This window comes from Mercenaria mercenaria, chromosome 1 (genome assembly GCF_021730395.1).
Source record: "Mercenaria mercenaria strain notata chromosome 1, MADL_Memer_1, whole genome shotgun sequence".
In the NCBI taxonomy this organism is placed as follows: Eukaryota; Metazoa; Mollusca; class Bivalvia; order Venerida; family Veneridae; genus Mercenaria; species Mercenaria mercenaria.
The window spans coordinates 120,467,954-120,492,914 of record NC_069361.1 but is presented as its reverse complement, the minus strand read 5'-3'; the positions used below and the strand labels follow the sequence as shown (position 1 = coordinate 120,492,914).

At 34.4% G+C, this 24,961-nt stretch overlaps 1 protein-coding gene across 2 annotated transcripts in view; it reads right to left on the bottom strand.

Annotated features, from left to right (window-relative positions):
- The window catches only part of LOC123524872 (uncharacterized), a 192,396-nt gene that overhangs the window by 116,864 nt on the left and 50,571 nt on the right, over positions 1-24,961 (bottom strand). For both annotated transcript variants that reach the window (XM_053522050.1, XM_045303415.2), the window contains exon 2: positions 2,887-3,526. In XM_053522050.1, coding sequence (XP_053378025.1) covers positions 2,887-3,526 — 640 coding nt within the window. The remainder of the gene's footprint in view (positions 1-2,886; positions 3,527-24,961) is intronic.

Sequence of the window (24,961 nt, the reverse complement as noted above, 5' to 3'; positions counted from 1 at the left end):
TGTACCTGGTAATGATTTTAGTGGACTTAGAGTTTTTCGGGGAATTTCTTCCCTTTGTTGTCCTTTTCGTTTGGGCTTCAACAGTAAAGTTCTTTAAATTTTGCTCCCATCCCCTGATATAATCCTTCGGGCGTATATTGCCCCGCTTGGCGGAGCACTTGTAATTTCTGTATTATCCGCGTTAAAGACTTTGTATTCGTATAACTTTATTGTTTTAATTTGTCAGTAGTGGATGGACAAAGAGATGGACAGCTTTTTTACTAGATAAATGAACGGAAGATAGGAAAATAATCAAAATAAAAAATCTTCCGATTTATACTGTATTATGGCATAAACATGAATTAAATGAAATTCATTTCTTGTTTACAGTTTTCAGTTGATACACTCAATCCGTTATGTTTACTTCTACACACAAGGGATGCACAGACATGTACGTAGAAACTAGGCCTTCAGACTGTTGAAAAGGTATTTCTATGATATGACCTATCGACTGACTTTTATATCCCAGATAACTGTATTTTAATTTTTTATACATTTAAAAAGAGAAATGTTCTGTCTTTGGACTAAATTTCATAAAGAAAATGTGGCATCTAGAGTAAGTATAAAGTTTTCAAAAAAGGTAGATAATTAAAAAATGGGACGACCTAGATTATGGTTCCTTGTCCCTACACTCCTTCTCACTGACTTCTATCAGTTTGTAAAATATGAAATCTATCTTGCATAGTATTCGAGTTATGCCCCAAAGAAGGTTTAAAAATGGAGATTATCAAAAATGCGACCAACTACAGTTATGGTTCCTTGTCACTGCACTTCCTTTCAATGAGGTCTAACATTGTATAAAGTTACGACTTGGTATCTTCAATACTTATTTAGTTTATCATCCGGTCAAGAAGTGTCAAAAGGGAGATAATTCAAAGGTGCGACCACATAGAGTTATAATTTCTTGTCAAATCAGAGTTATGGGGGTTGATTTTCCTTGTGTAGACTTCGATAGTAAATAACTATTCTAAGTTTCAAGTCAAAAGCTTTAATAGTAACAGAGATATTTGAAATTATCAAAAATTTTAACAAAATGATCTAAGTTAAAAAAGGGCATAATTCTGTCAAAATCCAAATCAGAGTTATGGGGATTGCTTTCCTTGGTGTAGATTTCGATAGTAAATAACTATTTTAAGTTTCAAGTCAATAGCTTCGATAGTAACAGAGATATTTGCATTTATCAAAAACTTTAACCAAAAATTCTAAGTTAAAAAGGGACATAATTCTAACAAAATTCAAATCAGAGTTGTGGGGATTGTTTCTACGCGTGTAGACTTAAATAGTAAATTAGTATTTTAAGATTCAAGTCAATAGCTTTGATAGTAACAAAGATATTTGACTTGATCAAAAAAAAAAATAACAGAAAATTCTTAATTAAAAAGGGGCATAATTCTGTCAAAATCCAAATCAGAGTTATGGGGATTGCTTTTCTTGTTGTAGATTTCGATAGTAAATAACTATTTTAAGTTTCAAGTCAATAGCTTTGATAGTAACAGAGATATTTGACTTTATCAAAAACTTCAACCAAAAATTCTAAGTTAAAAAGGGGCATAATTCTATCAAAATTCAATCAGAGTTATATGGATAGTTTCTCCTGGTGAAGCCTTTGATGGGACATAACTATTTTAAGTTTCAAGTCAATAGCTTCGATAGTAACAGAGATATTTGCCTTTATCAAAAACTTGAACCAAAAATTCTCAGTTAAAAAGGGACATAATTCTAACAAAATTCAAATCAGAGTTATTGGGATTGTTTCTACGCATGTAGACTTAAATAGTAAATTAGTGTTTTAAGATTCAAGTCAATAGCTTTGATAATAACAAAGATATTTGACTTAATCAAAAAAATTAACAGAAAATTCTTAATTAAAAAGGGGCATAATTCTGTAAAAATTCAATCAGAGTTATGGGGATTGATTTTCCTTGTGTAGACTTCGATAGTAAATAAGTATTTTAAGTTTCAAGTCAATTGCTTTGATAGTAACGGAGATATTTGACTTTATCAAAAACTTTAACCAAAAATTCTAAGTTAAAAAGGGACATAATTCTTTCAAAATTCAAACCAGAGTAACGCAGAATGTTTTTCCTGGTGTAGACTTCGATAGTAAATCATTATTTTAAGTTTCAAGTCAGTAGCTTTGATAGTAACAAAGATATTTGACTTTATAATAAAATTTAACAGAAAATTCTTAATTAAAAAGGGGCATCATTTTGTAAAAATTCAAACAGAGTTATGGGGATTGTTCTTCCTTGTGTAGACTTTTATAGTAAATAACTATTTTAAGTTTCAAGTCAATAGCTTTGATAGTAAAAGAGATATTTGACTTTATCACAAACTTTAATCAAAAATTCTAAGTTAAAAGGGGCATAATTCTATCAAAATTCAATCAGAGTTATGGGGATTATTTCTCCTGGTGTAGACTTCGATAGTAAATAAATATTATAAGTTTCAAGTCAACAGCTTTGACAGTAACAGAAATATTTGACTTTATCAAAAATTTTAACCCAACGGAGACGCCGACGCCGACGCCGGAGAGAGTGCAATAGCTCTACTTTTTCTTCGAAAGGTCGAGCTAAAAACAGGCACATCCAAATTTATATCACCTACCGCATAGTGATGATTTAATAACTCAAACCCTATTACCGTTATAAACACTTTTTCATATCGCGCATAATATAACTAAACTATGTTGAGACGGTCCCAGTGAAAAATCTATCGCCTTAGGTGTCCACAGTCCACGTAGACTTAATCCGTAAATGTCTAATACCAAGAAACAGAGGATGGTAGTATCTGAACATACCACTGAGTATATAAAAAACTACAAAATATATGCGTTTACATAATTACCTGTTGGAGGACCTTTAAGTGCTAGCGTTTCCATGATACCTTCTCGTTCGTAGAAATGTATTACTCGTTTAGCAAATGGATCAAGATTTGGATGATAATGTACCGTGAATTTGTCAACTCCAAAAAAGCGATGAACTTCAATCCATTCCACTAGCCTTGTAGCATTTACAGATCGATATAAATATTTGTTACACATTGCCATTTTTTCTTCATTCTCACGTAAGAGAATCGTAGGTTTAATATAATGTTTATGATACAAGGAACAAGGAAAATTCAAAGTTGTTAATGATACCCGAGAAATTACTGAATTATCATCACCTATACGACATGCAACACGTCTCACCATGAGTGGAATGTCGTACCAACCTTTGTCGTCTTCAATTACTTCTAACATTTGTGGTTGTTTTCCATCGTTCAAAATGCAACATTTTAGTATTCGATGAATTACACTTCTTCTTTGCCATGCTAAAATAACAACTTTCTTCGCATCTTGTATTACTTGCGGATACAATTCACTATGAATAAATGCGGAATATAAGAATGTACTCTGGTTAGGCAGTTCAGTGTATAATCTTTTCTGGATATGTTTAAAATCCGAGGTCGAATTAGGTCTGCTGAATAAATTCTTTGTAGAAGTTAACTGTAAACAGATGACAGTAAGGAATTATGTGTTTGATAATAAAGTTATGAGACACTACAATGAAATGGAATAAAAGACACAAATAAACATCTATTTAAAGATAGTACATATTTATTTCTTTTCATTTTTAGTCACACTGACACAATTACATTCATATAGGCACTTTCCAGTTTTTATTATTTTGAAGGAAGGCATCAAGCGTCCCTCCAATGTGAAGCCATCGGTAACCGTACGCCATCTGGATGTCCTTCCCCTGAAACTTGAATATGCCATAATGTTAAAATAATTAAATAATGCTAAGAAAGGGAGTGTTTCTTGCTGACGAACGGAAAAAAGGAATAGGTTACATAACAATTCAAATGATACATTCGCTCAAAAAAGGTCTCTATCCTGAACCAGATTAAAATATAAACGGTATAGCCTTGTAGGACATAATTTCATATACATGGATAAGACAGAAAGATTTAAGATAGTTTGATCCGAATAATCTCTAAAATCACCAACATAAACCTTGTCAAGCAAAAGGACAAAACGAACAAATAAAGGCACAAAGCTGGGCAACGCTTTGGAACGCTCAGTGGCAAAACCAACACTTGGGAGCTTAACCAGGCCAATGGTGCGCACCTTGTCCTCACTTTTAACCCACTATGTTCCAGAGACACGTGACAGTGTAAATAAAAGTTATCTCCCTCAGGTGAAACTCTCACATTTCCAATGGAAACAAAAGGAGTGGCATGTAAAACACAAATATTGCTCCTGTATAATTATAATCTTTAAGAACCAAAAAATAAGTACTCAGTGCGAAGAAGGCAGAAAATCGTGAGGGTCCGACTAAACAGGCCAGAAAACAAAAATCAAAACAGTTCAGTCCTGGTTGAATTTGAAAACTGCTTATCACTGAGCCCCCCTCCCTTTCGTCAGCCATAATCAAATAGGGAAGCGTATCGTCCAACTGTAAACGGGTTGAACACCAAACATGTGATGTATCTCAAAACAGCTTGGTCAAAACCTATTTTAATAGAACGTTTTATAATTTTTCAAATACAGTTCGACAATTACTATGATCCAAAATTTTACGATGTTTGTTAACCCTAACGCCGTTATTGTTTTGATTTATGCTACCCTTGAAAAAGGTGTTGTTCTTTTTCAAAAAAAAGCCGACAGCACTCTGATTTGTAATTAAACTTTTGACACTGTTTGAACATATATTTTCTCATACTCTATAATTCTATCTTTTTGTTCTTGTATCCTCCCGGGATTCAGTGTGTTTAAAAGGCGTATCGTTGATGTTTTTTCTCTAATAACTCACTTATATACCTATTTAAAATAAAATCTTGTATCATCAGATTTGAAATCCTTTCTGTTAGTCATCCAAACATATCGATCACCTATAAATTTTAAAATGGTCAACTCTTCAGAGACACAACTTTAAAAAATATCTACTTGATTACAAAACTACAGAGTCATACTGACTTTCTTACTCAGTGTTTAACCCACAAGGTAACACCAAAAGGTCTTAGAATTTCTTTTATACCGCAAATGTCAGGACACATCTCGAATAGATTTCAATCAAAATGTAACGCAATACTAAACAATGCATCAGCAGTTCTTATAGCATTACTTATCGGTTAGCAAATTGGCACAGCAGGAAAGGCCAATTCAAAATAAAATCAACGACCTCTCACAGAAGCTACAAAATACCACTGATACAGAGACATACAACGCAATCATACAGAACTTATCAAGCAAAACAAATTTTAAAATATTTTACAAACAGCAAAACAAAAAAGCTACGTGCTTTGGGACTCGAAATCTCAAATCCGACCAGGGAAACAATTGAAGAGGCTACTACTACTAAGTCCAGCAGAAACCGACGTTTCAAACGGCGTGAAAGCAATACGGAGACCAGCCTTAACGTTTGCTCTACGAGTCCCCAATATGACCGAGTAAACCTAATTAAAGACACAAAGGCATTAAACCGAAAGCATAGACTAAAATCGCACTTTAAAAAACAGGACCTAAAATATGATAACACTTCGACACATCCCAGTCAATGCCTGTCACAGTCTGATTCCGATACACAAGATATTTCTTCACCTGTAAAGCAAATACTTTGCACAACTGAAGCATTTGAAAGTAATGTTGAAAAAAGGAAACTATCCAGAATTTAGACTTAAAAACACAGGGCAGCTCCCAAGACAATCTGTTGGCTTTGAGACAACTGAATTTTACACATCAAAATTTTAACCAAATTCGAAATGTCAAGATGACTTCACTTAATCTGAAAAAAAGCTCTTAAATCACTGCGAAGAAGAACAGACATTATTATCAAGCCAGCTGACAAAGGATCAGCAGTAGTAATTATGGACACAGAGCATTATTTGTCAGAGGCCGATCGCAAACTTAGTTACACTAGATTCTACAAACTACTTGATCACGACCCGACAGAAGAATTTGCTGCGAATGTCTCGATCCCTCGACAAACTGTACGATGGGGGCTTTATTAGTGAAGATAATTTAGAATATCTATCGGTACCAAATCCGAAGGAAGGTAGGTTTTATCTTCTTCCAAACATTCACAAAGCTGGAAACCCTGGCCGTCCAGTCGTTTCAGCAAATGGACATCCTACAGAACGAATCTCAGAATTCATTGATATGCATCTCAGACCACATGTAAGTAGCCTACCGTCCTATATGCAAGACACCACTGAATATATGAGAAAAATTGATTCTCAGTAGATCCCTAACGACACTTTACTGGTCTCGATGGATGTCAGGTCATTGTACAAAAACATGAGGACGGTATTGCTGCATGCAAAGAAGTATTGAACAACAAAATTGTTAAGATAAGATTACCCCTACTGAAATACTAGTGGAATTGCTCACTTGGTTCTAAAATGTAACAATTTTGTGTTCAAGGTCAAGCATTACCTTCAAATTAAAGTTACAGCGATGGGAACAAAATTGGTACCATTATACGCAAACATATTCATGGGCCGTCTTGAAAGGCAATAACTTTCGACGGTCACATTGAAAACACATCTATGGTTACTCTTCAAAAACGATGTAGATATGTAATGGACTTATGGTCGGGAATCTCTACAAACATTTCTTGACCATGCAAACAACTTCATCTGTCTATGAAGTTCACCAGCGATGTTTCAAATGAAAAAAAATCAGGTGTTTCTGGACAAAATTTTAAAACTTGAAGATAACAAAATTCTTGTTGACCTGTATTCAAAACCTATCGAAACACACCAGTATCTTCTCACCACAAGCTGTCATCCAAAACACTGTTGAAAAAAAAAAACATTCCCTAAAGTCAGGCACTGCGAATCCGCCGAATATGCTCAGACACAGAAACGTATCAGGAAGGAACAGAGGAGTTACCAAAACACATCCTAAAGAGAGGCTGTTCCTCAGATTCCATTCTCGCTGCTACCGAAAACGCACGTGCATTTTCAAGGGAAGAACTGCTACATTACAAACACAAAACAAACTGATTCAAACAAAAGCACACCTTTTGTAGTCATGTACCATCAAAATCTGCCAAATATACGTGCAGCTGTAGACAGACACTGGCCTACAATTGGGTAACAATTGAGTCGCAGAGGCTCAGTCGAATGTTCCCAGAGAAACCCCACATCGCATATAGAAGACCAAAAAGTCTGCGAGACATTCTTGTTCGAGCTAAAGTCTAGTCAGCTACAGACACAATCAGTTAAGGCCAGTCAGGTTTTGTAGTGCCCCAAGATGCCAAACATGCCAAGGACCAGTATTTTCCTTCCCGCCAATGAAAGTAAATCTACAGTTAAAGGAGTGGTTAATTGCAAAACAGAAAATGCCATAGAACTTATGACAAGCAAGAAGTGCAACAAAAAGTATGTTCGGAAAACAAAACAGACACTAGCAAAGCGAATGAATCTCCACAGATCTGACTTTAATCGGTTGCAGGTAGCTGAACATTTCAACATGGAGGGTCACACCTTTGCAGATATCCTGCTACGTTGCGTTGAATTTAATGACAGATGGACGGATACACAAAGGAAAGAATTGAGAAAGAACACTACTTGATCCGTTGTCTCAACACCTTACAACCTATAGGCATCAATAAAGGAGTATAGATTAGCCTGCTTAAACATTATTTTCCACACATAGTTTACATAACACGGAAAAAATATTCGTTCAATTTTCTCATATTTTTACATGCAAAGTCCCGAAACAGTTAACCCTATATATATGATCAATTCAATTTTAAATTTTATAAGAAAATTATCAGTATATTTCAGATTTCACAGCACTGATGGAAAGAGCTCAATTCCATCCTTGTAAAGAACTTACCACAGAAACTATATCAACACTATATCAAGTTTGCAGGAAATAGAAACATTAAAACCTGACCCTCCCCCTCCATCTTTTTCTTACAATAATTCCAAAGATATCTTTTTTAAAAACCTAACAGAATAATTCCAATGATTTTCTCGAGCGCGCCCGCTTAGCTCAGTAGTGAAAGCGTTGGTCTACGGATCGTGCAGTCGCAAGTTCGATCCCCGGGTGGGGCGTATGTTCTCCATGACGATTTGAATAAAGACATTGTGTCTGAAATCATTCGTCCTCCACCTCTGATAAATCATGTGGGGAAGTTGGCAGTTTCTTGCGGAGAACAGCCCGCCGTTACATGACTGAGATACTATTGAAAAACGGCATTAAACCCAAAACAAAAACAAACAAAAACTCCCTTTTACATAATAGAACCTGAATTATGCTTATACCTGAAATACCCATGCATCTTGTTTATTTTTACAACATTTTGTCCGTGTTTATTATTTGAGATAACCTTGACAAAAAAGGAATATTTGACACAGATCCCTCAGAAAACCCAGTTGTTTTCACTTTTAACAGAAAAACATGATACCATAACCACCGTCTCCTAATTTTTCCGTTGTTTCTCAACTTTTCCAATACATCGTAACTAGTAATTTAAATTTACATCTTATTTTTACAAGCAAGTATAATAGCTATCGTGTCCTGGTCGTATTATATTGAAGATAACGTCTGAAATTTACAACTTCCTTGTAAAAAACTAAACCTTGAGGCGCCAGTTATAGACTCCTATAATATCTGAATATAAAGAATTCAGCTATACATAATCGTATATGCCTGTTCCAGTTTCTGTTTGTGAAAACGTCGACCCGCAACGTAAACTTTTAATGAAAGAAATCGCTTCCTTCACCTAAATAGTTACGCCTCTAGGAGGACAAATGTAGTAAAATACATAGTTCTACTAAAAAATCGCAAATGACGGCTAACAATTTATTACGCACGGGCGTTCTTAGGACACTCATATGTTCCATTCGTTTTTCTCGCTATGTTTTAAAGTGGTATAGCCTATTTCCTTAATCAATAAAATAACTTTCGAGGCCCTAACATAATTAGTTCTATCATTTATAATATGACACAACTTTTGTTATCTGCTTAATATTATCATTTCTAAGTCGTTGTGCGTTATTCTCCCGCCTATGTCTTTTCTGTCTAAAATAGTGCTTATATAAACTTGAACCTCAGTAACAGGACCAGAAAATAAATTCGGCTAACAGGAATGTTCGGATTAGAAAGGCTCATATATTTGTAAAAATATGTTTTGCTGTTTGTGAAACATAATATGTAGATCAATTTCCTTGTGCATGGAATAATAAACATAGTTAACACTACTCCATGCATATGCCATTAAAAGGGTCATGAAATTGGCCTTAATTCAAACGTTTTCAACAGAGTTTTAACAGGTCACCATTAAAATTCACCCATTAGTTCTTACTATTTAATGGGATTTTCATGACCATAGTTTTAATGCCATACATTAAAAAGCCATGAAATATGTATATTAAAACACTGGTAAAATATACCTTGTTAAAATGACTTTGATGGCCATGAAAAGCTGCTTAAAATAAAACATTAAAATAAGTTAACAGGCTCCTTAAAACTCCGTGAAAATTTTTAATTGGCATGAAATTAATGTGCCATTAAAAAATACCCCTTAATTCCCCATTAATTAGTAAAAACTAATGGGGCCGTCAATATTTTTAATACTTTGTTAATGCCCGTTAATTATTAAAAAATGGATTAATGGTCTAATTAAATATGTCAGATTCAATTTTAATGGGTTCGTAATATTTTAATAGTATATCAAATTAAGGGCCATGAAAATTTGCCATAAGAATTAGACATCTTAAGATAATTTACTTTATATTTATTTTTGCCTTATTGATTTAAACTACGTATTACTACACGTGTAATAGTATCTATACATATGTACTGTTTTGTAAAATGCTAGAAGAATATTTGTTTCTTCTTTTTTCTCTCATTATTTTGTAATGTAAACACATGTAACAGCCTCGTACATATTGTCATATTGTATCCTTATTCTGTCATATGTTCATATGAAATGAGAAAAAAATGGATATTATATTGTATTGTATTGTTTTGTACAGAGAAAGGTTTACAGGTACCGGTTTAATAGATCAAGTGACCATGTGGGTAGTTTTAACTATTCAACATTATAATATTGACCAACATTCTGACCAAGTTTTTGTTGGTACAGACATTAGGCATCAGGTGTATTCAAAAAGCAACTGTTGATGACAATGTCAGCGCACAATGGGGAATTACAACTTAGCTCTACTTCAGTATTTTGTGCTCAGGTGCATGCACTTAAACAGCTAAGAGCAATTGTTTGAGGGATTGCATCACAAGTTCCGCCCCCATCCCCAATCAAGCGTACCACACTCTTTGAATCATCGGAACGAAGAAGCGATTGATCTGCCCATGCCCCAAATGAATTTAAGTCAGACTGTAAATCTTCACAATCATGTGTACTGTTCACTTCTCTATAAACCTTAGTTTCTACGCAAGGATTGGAAAATTAATTTGAAAATCTAAACTGGTCTGAGCACATTTTATAATGTAAATTCCTTACCCCATCCTTTTTCTTATACAAATGCTAATTATTTGGACAGGAAAAACAAAAAACAGAAAAGTGGCATGCATCAATACATATTTACCTTTACCAAAATAATGTAGATTGATGTTATCAAATAAATTAATATGTTTTCATCCGACTTTCATTGAAATAAATCCGATTTTTTTTAGGAACACAATTTGTCAAACATTTGAAAAACAATGGCGTAACTGCATCAAGGGGAAATAACTTTAATGCAACTAAATATAACATCATGATATATTTTAGATAATGTGTGCATAGTATGTATTTATTGTGATTAAAGTCCATTTTAGAACAATATGGGACTGGAATTATACGCATTCAATGGGAGTGCAAGCCAAAATCCAAAACAAGAAAATATACGAATCACATTTTACAGAATGAAGGATTTAATGGGCATCACATTGCTGTTAAGGGCCATTAAGTGAAATCGTACAGAACCTTAACATTTGATGGGCATTCAATCAATTTTTAGGGCCATGAATAATCCTGTTAAATTCAAAATATACAGAATTTTACTATTTTTTCAAAGCCATTAACTTTTTTAGCTACCAAACTTAATTTTTAATTGCATGATTCATGGTAAAAAATGGGTGTTTTAATGGTATTTTAACATGTAAACCATAAATATTGTGAAACCTGTTAAATAAAGTGATGCAAGAATTAATGGGGTTAATTAACGGTTTTATCTATTTTAATGGGTATTTTACAGGGTTTTAAACCATGTTTAATGGTATGTGCATCCAGTAGTGTAACGTATAAGTAAAATTTAGTTCTGATTATTGTGATGTCCATGACTGAAATGATATTTGAATTGGCTGTACTTATCACAAATATCTCTATTCTTATAAATTTCTGCGCAAGCAATTCACCTGCATTGATCGAGTCTGTGGTAACTCAATGCATCTCAAAACAAACATCTGACATGACTTATTATTACATGGTTTAGGGAGTCTATTGTTTCTTAAAGTGCTAACAATTTGTTCGGTTTAGAGATGTTTCTGGATATGATTGGTTTGGATTCCATGGTTCTAATGCAGTGTATTGTTTTGGACAAGAATTGCGCACTTCAGAATGGACAAGCATTTATGTACATTGAGAATAATTAGGATATTTTAAGAGCTTGTTATGTATGTTAAATTTTGCTACAAATTTTGAAACAGTATATGTTTGTTTCTGCTGTTTAGTCAGGTTAATGACTTCAAGACAGGACTGTAGCATCGCTAATTGTTTTATTATAAAGAAGGGTGAGTTTTCATGTTATTCATTGCGGTAGAACATTATTTCAATAAGAGGGTCGTATCTTTTTCCGCTTAACCTTGTCAGAACCTTTTCGAAATCGATCTGTAATTGTGGAAGGCCGTTGTCATAGAATTTTAACGTGATGTTTCATGTTCACATCTTATTCCTGATTCATTCTGGCGACTGTTAGTGTATTGAATATTAATTTCTTGAGAATCAGATTTCAGTGAATTTTTATTTGTATGACTTTGTACATAAACACATATTTTTATTCTTTTGATATCATCTTACTAAATTACAAGCAGAATAATTGTTATATATTTAACTTTACGATGCAGAATATACATATTGTATGATGTACTAAAGAGGTTTACTGAACAGACTCAATCAAACCGAGTCTGCTATTATTCTTCTTGGTTGCATTCTTGGCTTCCAAAGGATCTTTTTACAGATTTCATTACTGTTTGCCTTTTGTAGCACTTTCTTATTTTGTGGAAAGGGGGAGGGGGCTACAAATAGTAAGGTGTCCTCAAGGGTAATATTATACGTCGTGATATTGTGTGTCATGATATCATAGCCACGTATGTTTTCCGTTTTAGCTTTTCACCCGAGACGTTTATACCTAGAGCAAAATAACCAATACCTTGAACAATGTAGTTTTATCTTGAAAAGATTCTAGACTTAGTAATCAATTGCTTTGGCTCCATAAAATCCCTAAACCCAAAGAACCATCTGGTTCTTATGTATACTATCTGAAACTATACCGTCAGAGATGTATGGAAATGACTACAGAAGAAAAAGATCTTGTAGTGAAGTCCCTTCTGTTTTCTCACCGGCATACTGGTGCAAATATACAGACTAACGGAAAGAAATCAAAAGTGCGGAAAGTGCCTCCCAAGAAAATCATTTTATGGATTTGAGAGTTTGTGTGTCATTAAAAAAGCTTTGCTCACTATATTTCAAAAGAAAATATCTCTAAATGAAACAGGTATTGTTCCTCGTGTACACGTGAATAAAAACAAACCATCTCCAGTTAGTTTGATATTTGAAGAAAGAAATCAAATAAAAAAGTTCACAACGAAATATGCTACAGTAAATGCGTAACTGTTACCTGGTCGCTTACCAAATGCGCCTCAAAAGACAGTACTTCCTTTGCCACCAGACCGTAAGGTTGTTGATATATACAATCTTTATAATGAAAGTGCAGGTAAAAGTGGATGTCGTTCAATCTGTTTAAAGACATTTAGAAATACACGGAATGACCTATGCCCACACATAACTCTTCCAAAGCCTGCTACTGATTTATTCAAGCAGTGCAAAAAATACAGTTTCACTCCCAGTCTGTCAGGAAATTTGACAGAGGCAGAAAAACAAGATACTTTGCACAGTTATGGTGGACACATACAAAGAGCAAAAGGTCAGAGAATCCACTACAGACAATAGACAGACGAGAGCAAGCAGTAATATGTAAATACTTATCCAATGGAAGGTGTGATATAGTTTGACTGAATTTTCTATTTTTCACTTTTTTAAGTACAAAGTCATTTAGGTTAAAAATATATAGAGGGTATTTGTTTGTTTTGAGTGAATATGGAATATATCTTGCTCAGAAGTGAGAAAATTTTCACATTTTCATGAGCGCATGAGATATTCATGAAAAACAAACACATTTTCTCTTTATTCTATGCTAAATTTTATTGAGATAATGCATTTAGCAACAAATTCTCATGTTAACTTGAGAAACAGACGCGCGTATACGAACATGACGTCATACATGTTGTGACGTTAAACACGCTCAAAACATAAAGTTCCATTTTATTTTACTTCTAGTTGCATAATGTTTAAAAATTCACATAAAACCATTTGAATCGAGTTATACACTATAAAAACAAAGTGCGGCTACATTTTTCTTCCAAGTAGAACGTCGAAGCTATATATACAGTGAGTGATATGGTTTTTTTTTAACTGACAAAACACATTATTTCATTAATGAGCATAAAATAAATTATAGTAATTATTCTTGCAAGACATGTGGGATGAAACTTACTCATTTTACACCGATTGTAGAGTAGCGTTCTTACAACTTATATAAACTACTCTCAGTGATTGATTCCTGGAGTTCTGAGCATGTACTTGTGACTAAAAAAGGAATGGGAAGGCCGTTGTCAAATTCCAAGGAGGGTAGGAATCTGACGCTCTACCCACACAAAATGGTTTCCGGTGGGCAGTGGCTTTTTAAAATATAAACTATCTAATCTTACTCTACAAGCAACATGAAGCTACCGGCTGTCAGTTTTGAATCACTAAATATATACAGTATTGTAATACAAGCTTATAGATTTAAAGAAATTGTTTTGTCATGTTTCAGGCAGTCCAACAGGCACTCTGGATATTAAATAACATTATTCCTCGGATTTTGTACAGCAGGTGCAACAAGCTGGACCAATTTATTTCTGTACCCCAAAGAAGTGCCATGTGTTTGGTGTATTTGGAGAAGGATCAGATTTAAGAATAAAACATTCCTTTTACTAAGATCTAACAGTATTCAGACTTCAATACTGTATTAAACTCTAAGCACAGTAGAGGTGCTTATGTCAGCTTTTGCCACGAGTGAAGATCAAGATCAGGCTGCACATCTGTGTAGGTTGATCATGATCTGCACTCTTCGTAATGGGTTTAGTAAATTATCAATGAAAACCTCTATGAGCTGTAAAGATGGATTATTCCATCCTAGAAAACTAGCAGGGTAAAGGTTAAGAATTCTTATTCTCATTTTTTTGTACTCTGATTGTTGAACCTGAAAGTACTGTGCTATGAGATTTGAAGAAAACTCCAGAATGTTCTGATAGATTTCCTCCAGCAAGTCAGTGATGTACTTTAAATGTTGTGAAAATGAAAGTAGATGTCTAAATTTGCGGTCAGTGTAGAACAAGATGAGAGTTCACACCCATGCAGTCTTGTCCCCACAGTGTTTACTGTTCAGTCGTTAATGGTTTTATTAAGTCTCCTTAAAACTATAAACAGCATTGTCTAAATTGAAAGACATTGTAGACAATTAGCACCTTAATGATAAAATACATTATAAACATGTATTATGTAAATACAATATTTTTGCATTTTTATATTTCTTGCAGGAGGCTAATAGACTTTTATTTAATTAATGAAATCAGTGCACTGTGAAAGGAGCGGAAAGTGTGATGTCTTCGGTAATCATGATTTGCAGTTCTATGGCATAGGAGAGAAACATGCACAGGTTGTATTATACTATAACGATATATGTTATATCTCAATATCTTTTATTTTGGGCTTGAATTCTACTATTATGAAGAAGCGAGACCTGTTGGCAAATTGCACAATATAGAGAGAACAAAAAAATGCACAAAAAATCATCCGCAGGTTAGATATGGTTTATGACATGCTTTCAATATAAAACGCAGACATTGAATTGTGCAGAACCAAAACAACTTTGTCATTTGTTATGCCGTTTGGCATACTTTAATAGATAAGATTTTTAGTCTAAAATAAATAATTTTCTTTACATGTTTTAATGAGCCATGATTTATAACACATAAGTACATGTATTGCATGCATGTACAAGCATTTTAGTATGTCTCCAAACAAAGAAAGAAGGAAATGATAATGTACAGAGGCCATGTGTCTGTCTCCGGCATTAAATCTCACTTTAATTACGCTTACATCTTAGTATTCTTCACGTTAAACTGCATCTATATGTTTTCTTTTCTACATTACACAATTTATGTTATTTCTTGTCAAACTGACGTTACACATCATCGAATGTTCTTTCCTTCTCATGTCATATTCTACGGCGTTCAGCAAAATTCATAGTATGTTCACACAAATTCATTGAACACTTTATCGCAATATACATTTTAATTTCAATTTCCTAGAAGGCGGTGGCTTAGGGTCAATTGGTTGGGTAAAGTAGCAATTCCTCGAACCCCCTTATTGCATTTATGCAGTACTGCTGGTGATATAAATAAGATTGCAAAATACCTGGCCGAGTATATCACTACAGTATCCCTAACATGTATAAGCTGGATATCCGCTTTGTTCACATGTTCCCTTGTTGGACTCCGCGGTTGGTGGGGGCTGCGAGTGATAAATCTGAATCATTTAAATATGGAAAATATAAACAAAAGTAAACGACCGCATACGGAAACAGACTCTGACGGCAAGGAAGGTGAGAATATTTCTCACCGACCATTAGGTACAAACATTGCCTTCCCTAGATTTCTACTGATTCAGTCCACCGACGAAATATTCAAAATGGCAAGTATTTCTCCTGTTGTGATTAAGAAAACACTCCAGAGTGTCGCTGGTACTCCAAACTCAGTAAAGAAGCTGCGTAAAGGAGACTTGCTTGTGGAGGTTGAAAAACAAGCACACACACAGAATCTTCTTGGCATGACATCAGGGGCCTCCGTGGCCGAGTGGTTAAGGTCGCTGACTTCAAATCACTTGCCCCTCATCGATGTGGGTTCGAGCCTCACTCGGGGCGTTGAATTCTTCATGTGAGGAAGCCATCCAGCTGGCTTACGGAAGGTCGGTGGTTCTACCCAGGTGCCCGCTCGTGATGAAATAATGCACGGAGGGGCACTTGGGGTCTTCCTCCACCATCAAAGCTGGAAAGTCGCCATATGACCTAAAATTGTGTCGGTGCGACGTTAAACCCAACCCAATAAAATAATAAATGGCATGACATCGTTTTTTAATCACCCGTGTAAGTGTATACCGCACCGTTCTCTGAATTCCTTAAGAGGGGTCATTCGTTGTCCTGATCTTGCAGGGGTATCGGAAACGGAAATTGTGCGAGAACTTACGGCGCAACATGTCACTGCTGCCAGACGCATCAAAATAAGAAAAGCAAAGAAATCCATACAAACACTATCATTCTAACATTTGGCATTCCATTTCTCCCCTCTGTCATTAACATCGGATATCTGCGTACAAAAGTTACAACTTACATTCCCAATCCTCTTCAATGTTATAATTGTTTCAAGTTTGGCCATAATGAAAACAACTGTAAAGCTGATCACATTTGCCCAAAGTGCTGCCAAGATGGCTATTCTCATGAACATGACGCATGCAGATATCAATTGCGTTGTGTGAATTGCGGCGAGCCGCATTCAGCCAAGTCTCGAGACTGCAAGACATGGAAGATCGAAAAGGAAGTTCTCCATGTCAAATTCACACAGGGCATTGGATTTCCTGAAGCTAGACAAATTGCCAATGCTAAATTCGTATCTCCATCACTGACATCGACATATTCTTCCATAACAAAATCTAACTCAAACAAATCAACTCAATGTATTGATGCGTCTACGCAAACTGATTCTGTGCCTGTCCCAAATGTTCAAAACGAAAAGCCAAAAGTTGCAGCAAAACCTGTTCAGACACAAGTAGTTCAAATGCAGCTGCTAAGCCAAAGCTGCCACCAGCTGTACAAAATGTACCAACGTACTCAAATTTGCAGTCGTCAAAGCAAAATGCTATGTTAAGTACTAATCAACGTGGGGTGAGTCAAACACCCAGACAAAAATTTGACTTGAAAACTGATGGGTTTGGAAATGCATCTGATGATCCCATTTAAACCCATAACCGGTTTCCTCTTGATTTGAACCGGTTGACGGGGGAGGATGTTAACGATCCGCCATTATCTGCTCCGTCCAGTTTAACTAGCACTAAGGAGGGGAAGATCAAAAGGTTCCCTCCCGGGTCAATGCAGCACTAATACTTCTTTAAATATCCAGTCGTTCAATTTTTGTTTACTGTTGTAAATGGCAAGTAAAATTATCCAATGGAATTGCCGTGGACTTAAAGCAAATTATAATGAAATTCTCCTTCTCTTATCAAAATATGATCCTTCACTAATGTGCCTTAGTGAAACATTTTTAAAGGAAACGGACAAAATAGCTTTCAAAAATTATTCAGTGTATAACTTCATTAATACTAACACTGACAGAGCTTCTGGTGTACATCTATTATTATTAATAATGCATGTCCGCACAGACAAATTGTTCTAAATACAAGTATTCAGTCAGTTGCAATAAACGTTACATTGCATCGACCAATTACTTTCTGTTCGATTTACATACCTCCCAAATTTAAACTAAATCTTGAAGATCTTGATGATCTTATAAAACAATTACCACAACCATTTTTGCTTATGGGAAATTTTAATGGTCATCATGAATTTTGGGGCTGTTCTAACAGCAACACTAGAGGTCAAATTATTGAAACTTTTATTGAAAGAAGTGCCCTCTGTTTATTAAATGATAAATCCAAAACGTATCTTCATCCTGCAACAGGTAACTTTTCATCGCTTGATTTGACAATTTGTCAACCGAACATCTTTCTTGATTTTGAATGGAAAGTACTGGATGACTTGCATGACAGTGACCATTTTCCAATTATTATTTCAAATACTTCTAATCTGCCTTAAGACTACCCTTCATATTTCAAATTTAATAAAGCTGATTGGAAGCAATTTCAAACCTTATGTAAAAATGATTTGACTTCGGAGAATTTTACAAATTTTTATGATCCTATTGATCGGTTTTCGGTTCTTCTGTCCGATATTGCTGACAAGTCCGTTCTTAAAACTTCAAGAAATGGTGAACATAAAAATAAGCCTTAGTATAATGATGATTGTAAAACCGCTGTTCGAAAACGTAGAGCGACCATTATAAAATTCAATATACGGCAACAAAAGAAAATCTACAATCAGTTAAGATTCTGAGAGCAAAAGCTCGTAAAACTATAAAACAAGCAAAGAAAAGATCATGGCATTCATACGTTTCAAAACTTAATTCTAGGTCATCGGTTAAAAAAGTCACGGAAATGATTCGCAAAATAAGTGGAAAAGGAAAAACTTCAAATGTTTCCCATCTAACAAAATCAGACCAGTCTATTGCATCTACCAAGGAGGACATTGCCAATACACTTGGAGAAACATTTTCAAAAAACTCTTCATCAAACAATTATGATAAAAGGTTTCAAAACATAAAATCCACTAAAGAAAATAAACCTTTAAATTTTGATTCAAATAATGATAAAGATTATAATAAACATTTTTCGCTCACAGAATTGCTTGACTCTTTAGATAAATGTCACGATACTGCAGCTGGCCCAGACCAAATTCATTATCAACTTTTAAAGCATTTACCACAAGAATCATTAGACCTCCTACTTGAAATTTATAATATTACATGGAAAACTGGATTTTTTCCAGATTCCTGGAGAGAAGCTATAGTTATTCCAATACCAAAACCCGGGAAAGATATCACGAACCCCAGTAATTATAGACCGATTGCCCTTACTAGTTGTTTATGTAAAACTCTAGAACGTATGATCAATTCTAGACTAGTTTGGTATCTTGAATCTCAAGGCCTAATTACAAACTTTCAAAGCAGTTTTTGCAAGCAGTGCAGCACAACTGATCATCTTGTTCGACTGGAAAATTTTATTCGTGATGCATTTGTTAAAAAAGAGCATCTAGTGTCTGTCTTTTTCGATTTAGAAAAAGCCTATGACACTACATGGAAATATGGTATTATGAATGATCTTAACGACTTAGGTTTAAAAGGTCGTCTGCCAACATTTATATCACAATTTTTATCTGACCGCAATTTTAAAGTACGTGTTGGTTCTACCCTTTCTGACACTTTTGAGCAAGAACAGGGAGTTCCACAAGGTTCTATTTTATCTGTTACACTTTTTAGCATCAAAACTAATAATATTGTGAAATGCTTGTTACCAGGGACAGATTGTTCATTATATGTTGATGATTTTCTGATATGTTATCGTTCAAAAAATATGCATACGATTGAACGCCAACTACAACAGTGTTTGAATAAAGTTCAAACTTGGGCCATGGAAAATGGTTTGAAATTTTCACAATCAAAAACTCAGTGTGTCCGCTTTGTCAATTACGGAAACATCATTGTGACCCTGAGCATTTCCTAAATGGTACAAAAATACCCGTTGTTGACGAAGCAAAATTTCGTGGTGTTATTTTTTATAAAAAGCTTTCTTTTATACCACATATAAAATACTTGAAAGCCGAATGTTTGAAATCATTGAATCTTTTAAAGGTAATTTCAAATACTGATTAGGGAGCAGATCGCAAGATTTTGTTAAGACTTTATAGAGCTTTGATTAGATCCAAGCTAGATTACGGTTGTGTACTTTATGGTTCAGCCAGAAAATCGTATTTACAAATGTTGGATACTATCCATAACCAAGGTCTTCGTATTGCTCTTGGCGCATTTAAAACATCGCTTGTTGAAAGTTTGTATGTTGAAGCAAACGAACCCTCCCTTTACACGAGACGTGAAAAACTGCCATTGCAATATGCTCTGAGGGTAGCTGCCAACAAATCCAATCCTGCTCATAAAATCATATTTAAACCCAAGTACCAAGATTCGTATGACAGAAAACCAAAACAAATTAAACCTTTTGGATTTCGCATCAACAATTCTATGAAGGAAACTGATTTTGAATTTGATGATATAAAAGAAAACTTAGTTCTGAATACACCACCATGGACGCTTAATTCTCCAAAAGTTCCTTTTTATATAAAAACCGCCTTGAAAAAGTCTGAAACAAACCCTGAAATATTCAAGTCCAAATATAACGAAATCAAGTCGACTTACAAAGATCATTTTCCAATTTATACAGATGGTTCAAAAGATCATTCAAATTTTGGATGTGCCACCGTTAGCCATCTGCATCAATCAAAATTACGTTTGCCAAATAACGCTACAATTTTTTCAGCCGAGGCAAAAGCTATTGATTTGGCCCTTAATTTTATTTCAGAATATAGTGAAAAAAAGTTTATCATCTTTTCCGACTCACTTTCTGTATTACAATCAATACACAACCGTAATACAGAAAATCCTCTCATTCAAAATATTCTTCTAAGGGTTCATGAACTATCTTTTAAAAAGTCCATCATATTCTGTTGGATTCCTAGTCATATTGGTATTTATGGAAATGAGGGTGCTGATACCGTAGCAAAGAAATCACTTTCATTAAAGCAATCTAAATTGAAATTACCATATACTGATTTTAGGTCAAATGTCAACAAATACATTTTAACTAAATGGCAGTGTTCGTGGAACAATGCTTCGTTCAATAAACTTCGTGAAATTAAACCTACTTTAGGTGAATGGCACCAAGGAAATAGATCTGTTCGCAGGGAGGAGGTTGTTCTTTCTCGTTGTCGAATAGGTCATACACGGTTGACTCATTCGTATCTAAAATGAAGATCAACCTGAATGTGTACCATGTCAAACACCGCTTACTATTAAACATATTTTAATAAACTGTGTTGACTTCGATCCACAGCGCAATTCATACTATAATGTTGAATCGTTAAAAGAGTTGTTTGAACAAATTCCTGTCGGCAAATTGTTGCAATTTTTGAAACAAATAGGCATATATCATAAATTATGAACATTATTTGATTTTTTATTCTCAACTTTTTACATTTTTTATGTTTGCAACTGTTTTTTTTTACACTATATATGTATATACCGTTTTACTTTAATAGTTTTATATATGCTTTACAATTAACGTAATTCATTTAACTTTTTCTCGGCGATATATGATCTTTTTGTGTCAATTCGACGTAAAACCCGACTCATTCATTCATTCATTGTTCCCGGCATTCATGGATACCGTTTGAAAGTGAATTGAGTAGCTTATGATACCTGCTCAGATACATGTATGCAGGGTGATAATGGTTAAATTGTTCATATAAGCAGTGCTAAATGGCTTACGAAAGGTCTTGCCATTACACTGATTTGATGTAAAAGAAAGTACTTTCCAACATATTTGTCCAGACTTGCTTTACAAGTTTCTGTTTGAAGATGGCTGGGTACCAATTATCTTTAGGTTCTCTCGACAGATTTATGATACTATTATCATGCAAACTTTGGTCTCATTTTATGCTAAATGATTTTTCATGTTGTATTCGCCAATTCATAGAACAATTTAAAGAACAAATAAATACTACGTCGTACAAATAATGTCACGATAGTGAAGGCCGACGTATACGCCTGACGTGTAACCGCCCATCGTATATAACTAGTGTTAGACCACTCTTTTCCTATAAATTATATCTTAATTATGACTTTGCACTTGATATGAAATTACATCATTATATACAAACATTACAATCATCTTAAGACAAATATTTTATAAGCTGCTTCATGAGAAAAAAAAACAACAATTTTATTTACAACAAGTATGGATGCAGATACATTGGCTAATCTCAATCCATACTGGTCACAAAATCGTAATGATGGTTTTCCCTTGACCCTACTTATTTTTCTTAAAAATGCTGATTACAGTTTTGTAAGCTTAATTTTCAGGAATAATGAGACTATTGCATTGAGTATGTTGGTGGCAGGACACATAAAATTCGCCCCAGATTGGCATTTCAGTGTATTAAAAGTGAAGTGGAGAGATTCTGATGCAGAAACAATGATCCAAGTGGCTGACACTGTCAGAGAGTCATCGCGAGGGGTTAACAATGTTTTAGAATTAGTTGATGATCCTGACAAACATTGTTTTTTACAGCTGGAAGCCATTTCTTGAACAGGATTTTAAACCTTTTTGACAGTTGTCAAAGTACCATCATTTTTTTGTCAGTTCAGTTGTACCGGGAGTTGTATGTTGCAAAGAATATTTTGAATCTGAAGGTTAAAATATATATACTGAAGCAAGTGCCTTAGAAAAATGCAATGCCTGTAGGGGTCAGTTCTTTAAATCTGACCTTGCAAAAGATGCTGTTTGCGCCAAAGCTTTTGTTCCAAAAGTAGAAATTAAACTTGATATAGACTGTGATGCAAAAGTGGATGGTACAGACTGTAAGAGAAGGAGTAATTTAATGACGTGAGACTCATTTTGCAAGAGAGAAAATATCCTTTGCCATGAGATTAATGTGATATTAAATTAATAGCCAATGCTTCAATTGTCAATCACTGTATGGGTATCTATATTGCTGTACAATACACAAATAATTATGCAAAATAATTAATAAAATACATGTTTGTTGTTGTGCAAAAGTAGTTTAGCTGTTTGTGTGAAGGGACTATGTTCTTAGCTGTGCTGAAGTCTTTTTATCTTAGAAACTATGCTCTACTTTGAACAAAAATTGTCAAAATGTTTTTTGAAGACGTTGTGTCAAATTTCAATGCATTTGTTAATTCCTCATTCACAGTGTTAGACTTGAAAACTAATAAAGAAATACAGAACTACTGTCTGTTTTCTTGGCAATAAGATCTACTTTTTAAGAAATGTAAATGTGTATGCTAACAGTTATTTGCTTGAATCATGTTTGCATATCTCAAGTGATTATAATGTGTAGGCTAATAAATGGGACAGTTGTGAAATTGAGTGAGAATCGCTCTGGCAAGTTGATAATAGCTTGAGGGTTTTAGCCCGGGGGCTATTATTTTCTTCCAGCGCCATTATTACTCAGAGGCACCGCTCTATCATGTTTTTGCCTGTTTATTACGTGTTTACCTATAATATAGTAAGAAAAGTTTAGTGTGCATTTTTTATGGTTAGCACTTACTGGCATAATAACTTGCAGCTTTTCAGCTAACATTTTATTCAAGTATTAAAATAATGATTAAAATGTGTTACAGTACATAGCAATGAACTTATTTTACATATGATCTAACATTTTGAATATCATTTCAACAAGCCCACATTTAGATATATGTAAACTAATACTCTTACATCAGAGATTGTCCGCTATAAGGAATGTCAGTAAATAGAAGCATACGAAGAAATTGTATTTAACTCTTAATAAAGATAATATAATTTGTCTCGTTTGTGTCTATGAAAAAAAGCATAACATTACATAGATAAATAAGCGTGTTATTCTTAATGATAAATGTATATAACAGTGGAAAATGACTTGCAATGCAGGTGTTTTATAAACCTAAAATGAATTTAAAGCAAAACCAACACGATAATTCAGGGTTTCTTATTTATATCTTGGATGTCATATTTCAGATATTGGCGGTAGCCATTTTGGTAGCTGCCTTGAATTCAGAGACTTTGCCTACGGATACTGGCACCAGAACAGAAAGAATATGCCTCTGTACCTGTTATACCTTACCCCTAGGTATTCTATAAGAACCATGGTCATGAAGGGGAAAATATACTAACTCGTTTCAATCGGGCATTGTATACCTAAAACACGCAGTTCGGTAAATGTGTACTATGGATATCAAACAAGTGGTGATTTATCTTCCATTGTGTGCCGGTCACAATTCTTCAATACATCTTATCTTAGAAAAACAACGCGTAGTTTATAGTTATTTCAACGTTACACAAAAAACTTGCTTGACCTTCCCTGGTGAAGTTCCGTTCTAGATTACAAAACCATTCTGATTGGCTGTTGTGAAAATGTGTGTCAATCGTCATTTTACTACACGTGTTCGCTCAAAAATGTGAAAATGCAGCATAAATGTGCAAAATGAATAAAATAAACAGAACAGATGCAGACCAATGTACGATTTCAAATAAAAGATCATATTCAAGATGAATTTCATCCATCATTTCTAGTTTTAGTGTAAAATTGTGATTTTTTTTTGTTTTTTGTGTTTTTGTTTGTTTACATTTCGCCAAACATGTGCACACTGCCGTGACCTCTAGACCGGATGTTCATTAGGGAAGGTCACGCAAGTTTTTTCTGTAACGATGACGAAAGCATAAAATATGTTGATAATCTCAGCAATATGGAACATTGAGACAATGTGACTTGTGCACGATGGAAGATAAATTATCGCTTGTTCAATATACAAGGTACCCATTCACCGAACTGCGCGTTAAAGTTGAGAAATGTACGATTGAAACGGGTTAGTATATTTCCCGTTCATGGTTCTTATAGAATACCTAGGGGTAGGGTATAACATGTACAGAGACATTTTCTTTCTGGTCTGGCGCCAATGCCTACGGACTAGTAACTGGTATCAAATGGTTCCGCAGAAACCTGTAGACTCTAACAAATGTTTTGCTCTACAATAGTTAATCTGCACATTCATATATATATATATACTACCTAATACCTGTTTTGAGTTACTTATCAGGCAATCTTTGCAGCAAAAATGAGTACCCATGGGCAAAACGTATTGATATAACTTTCAGACAAAGGC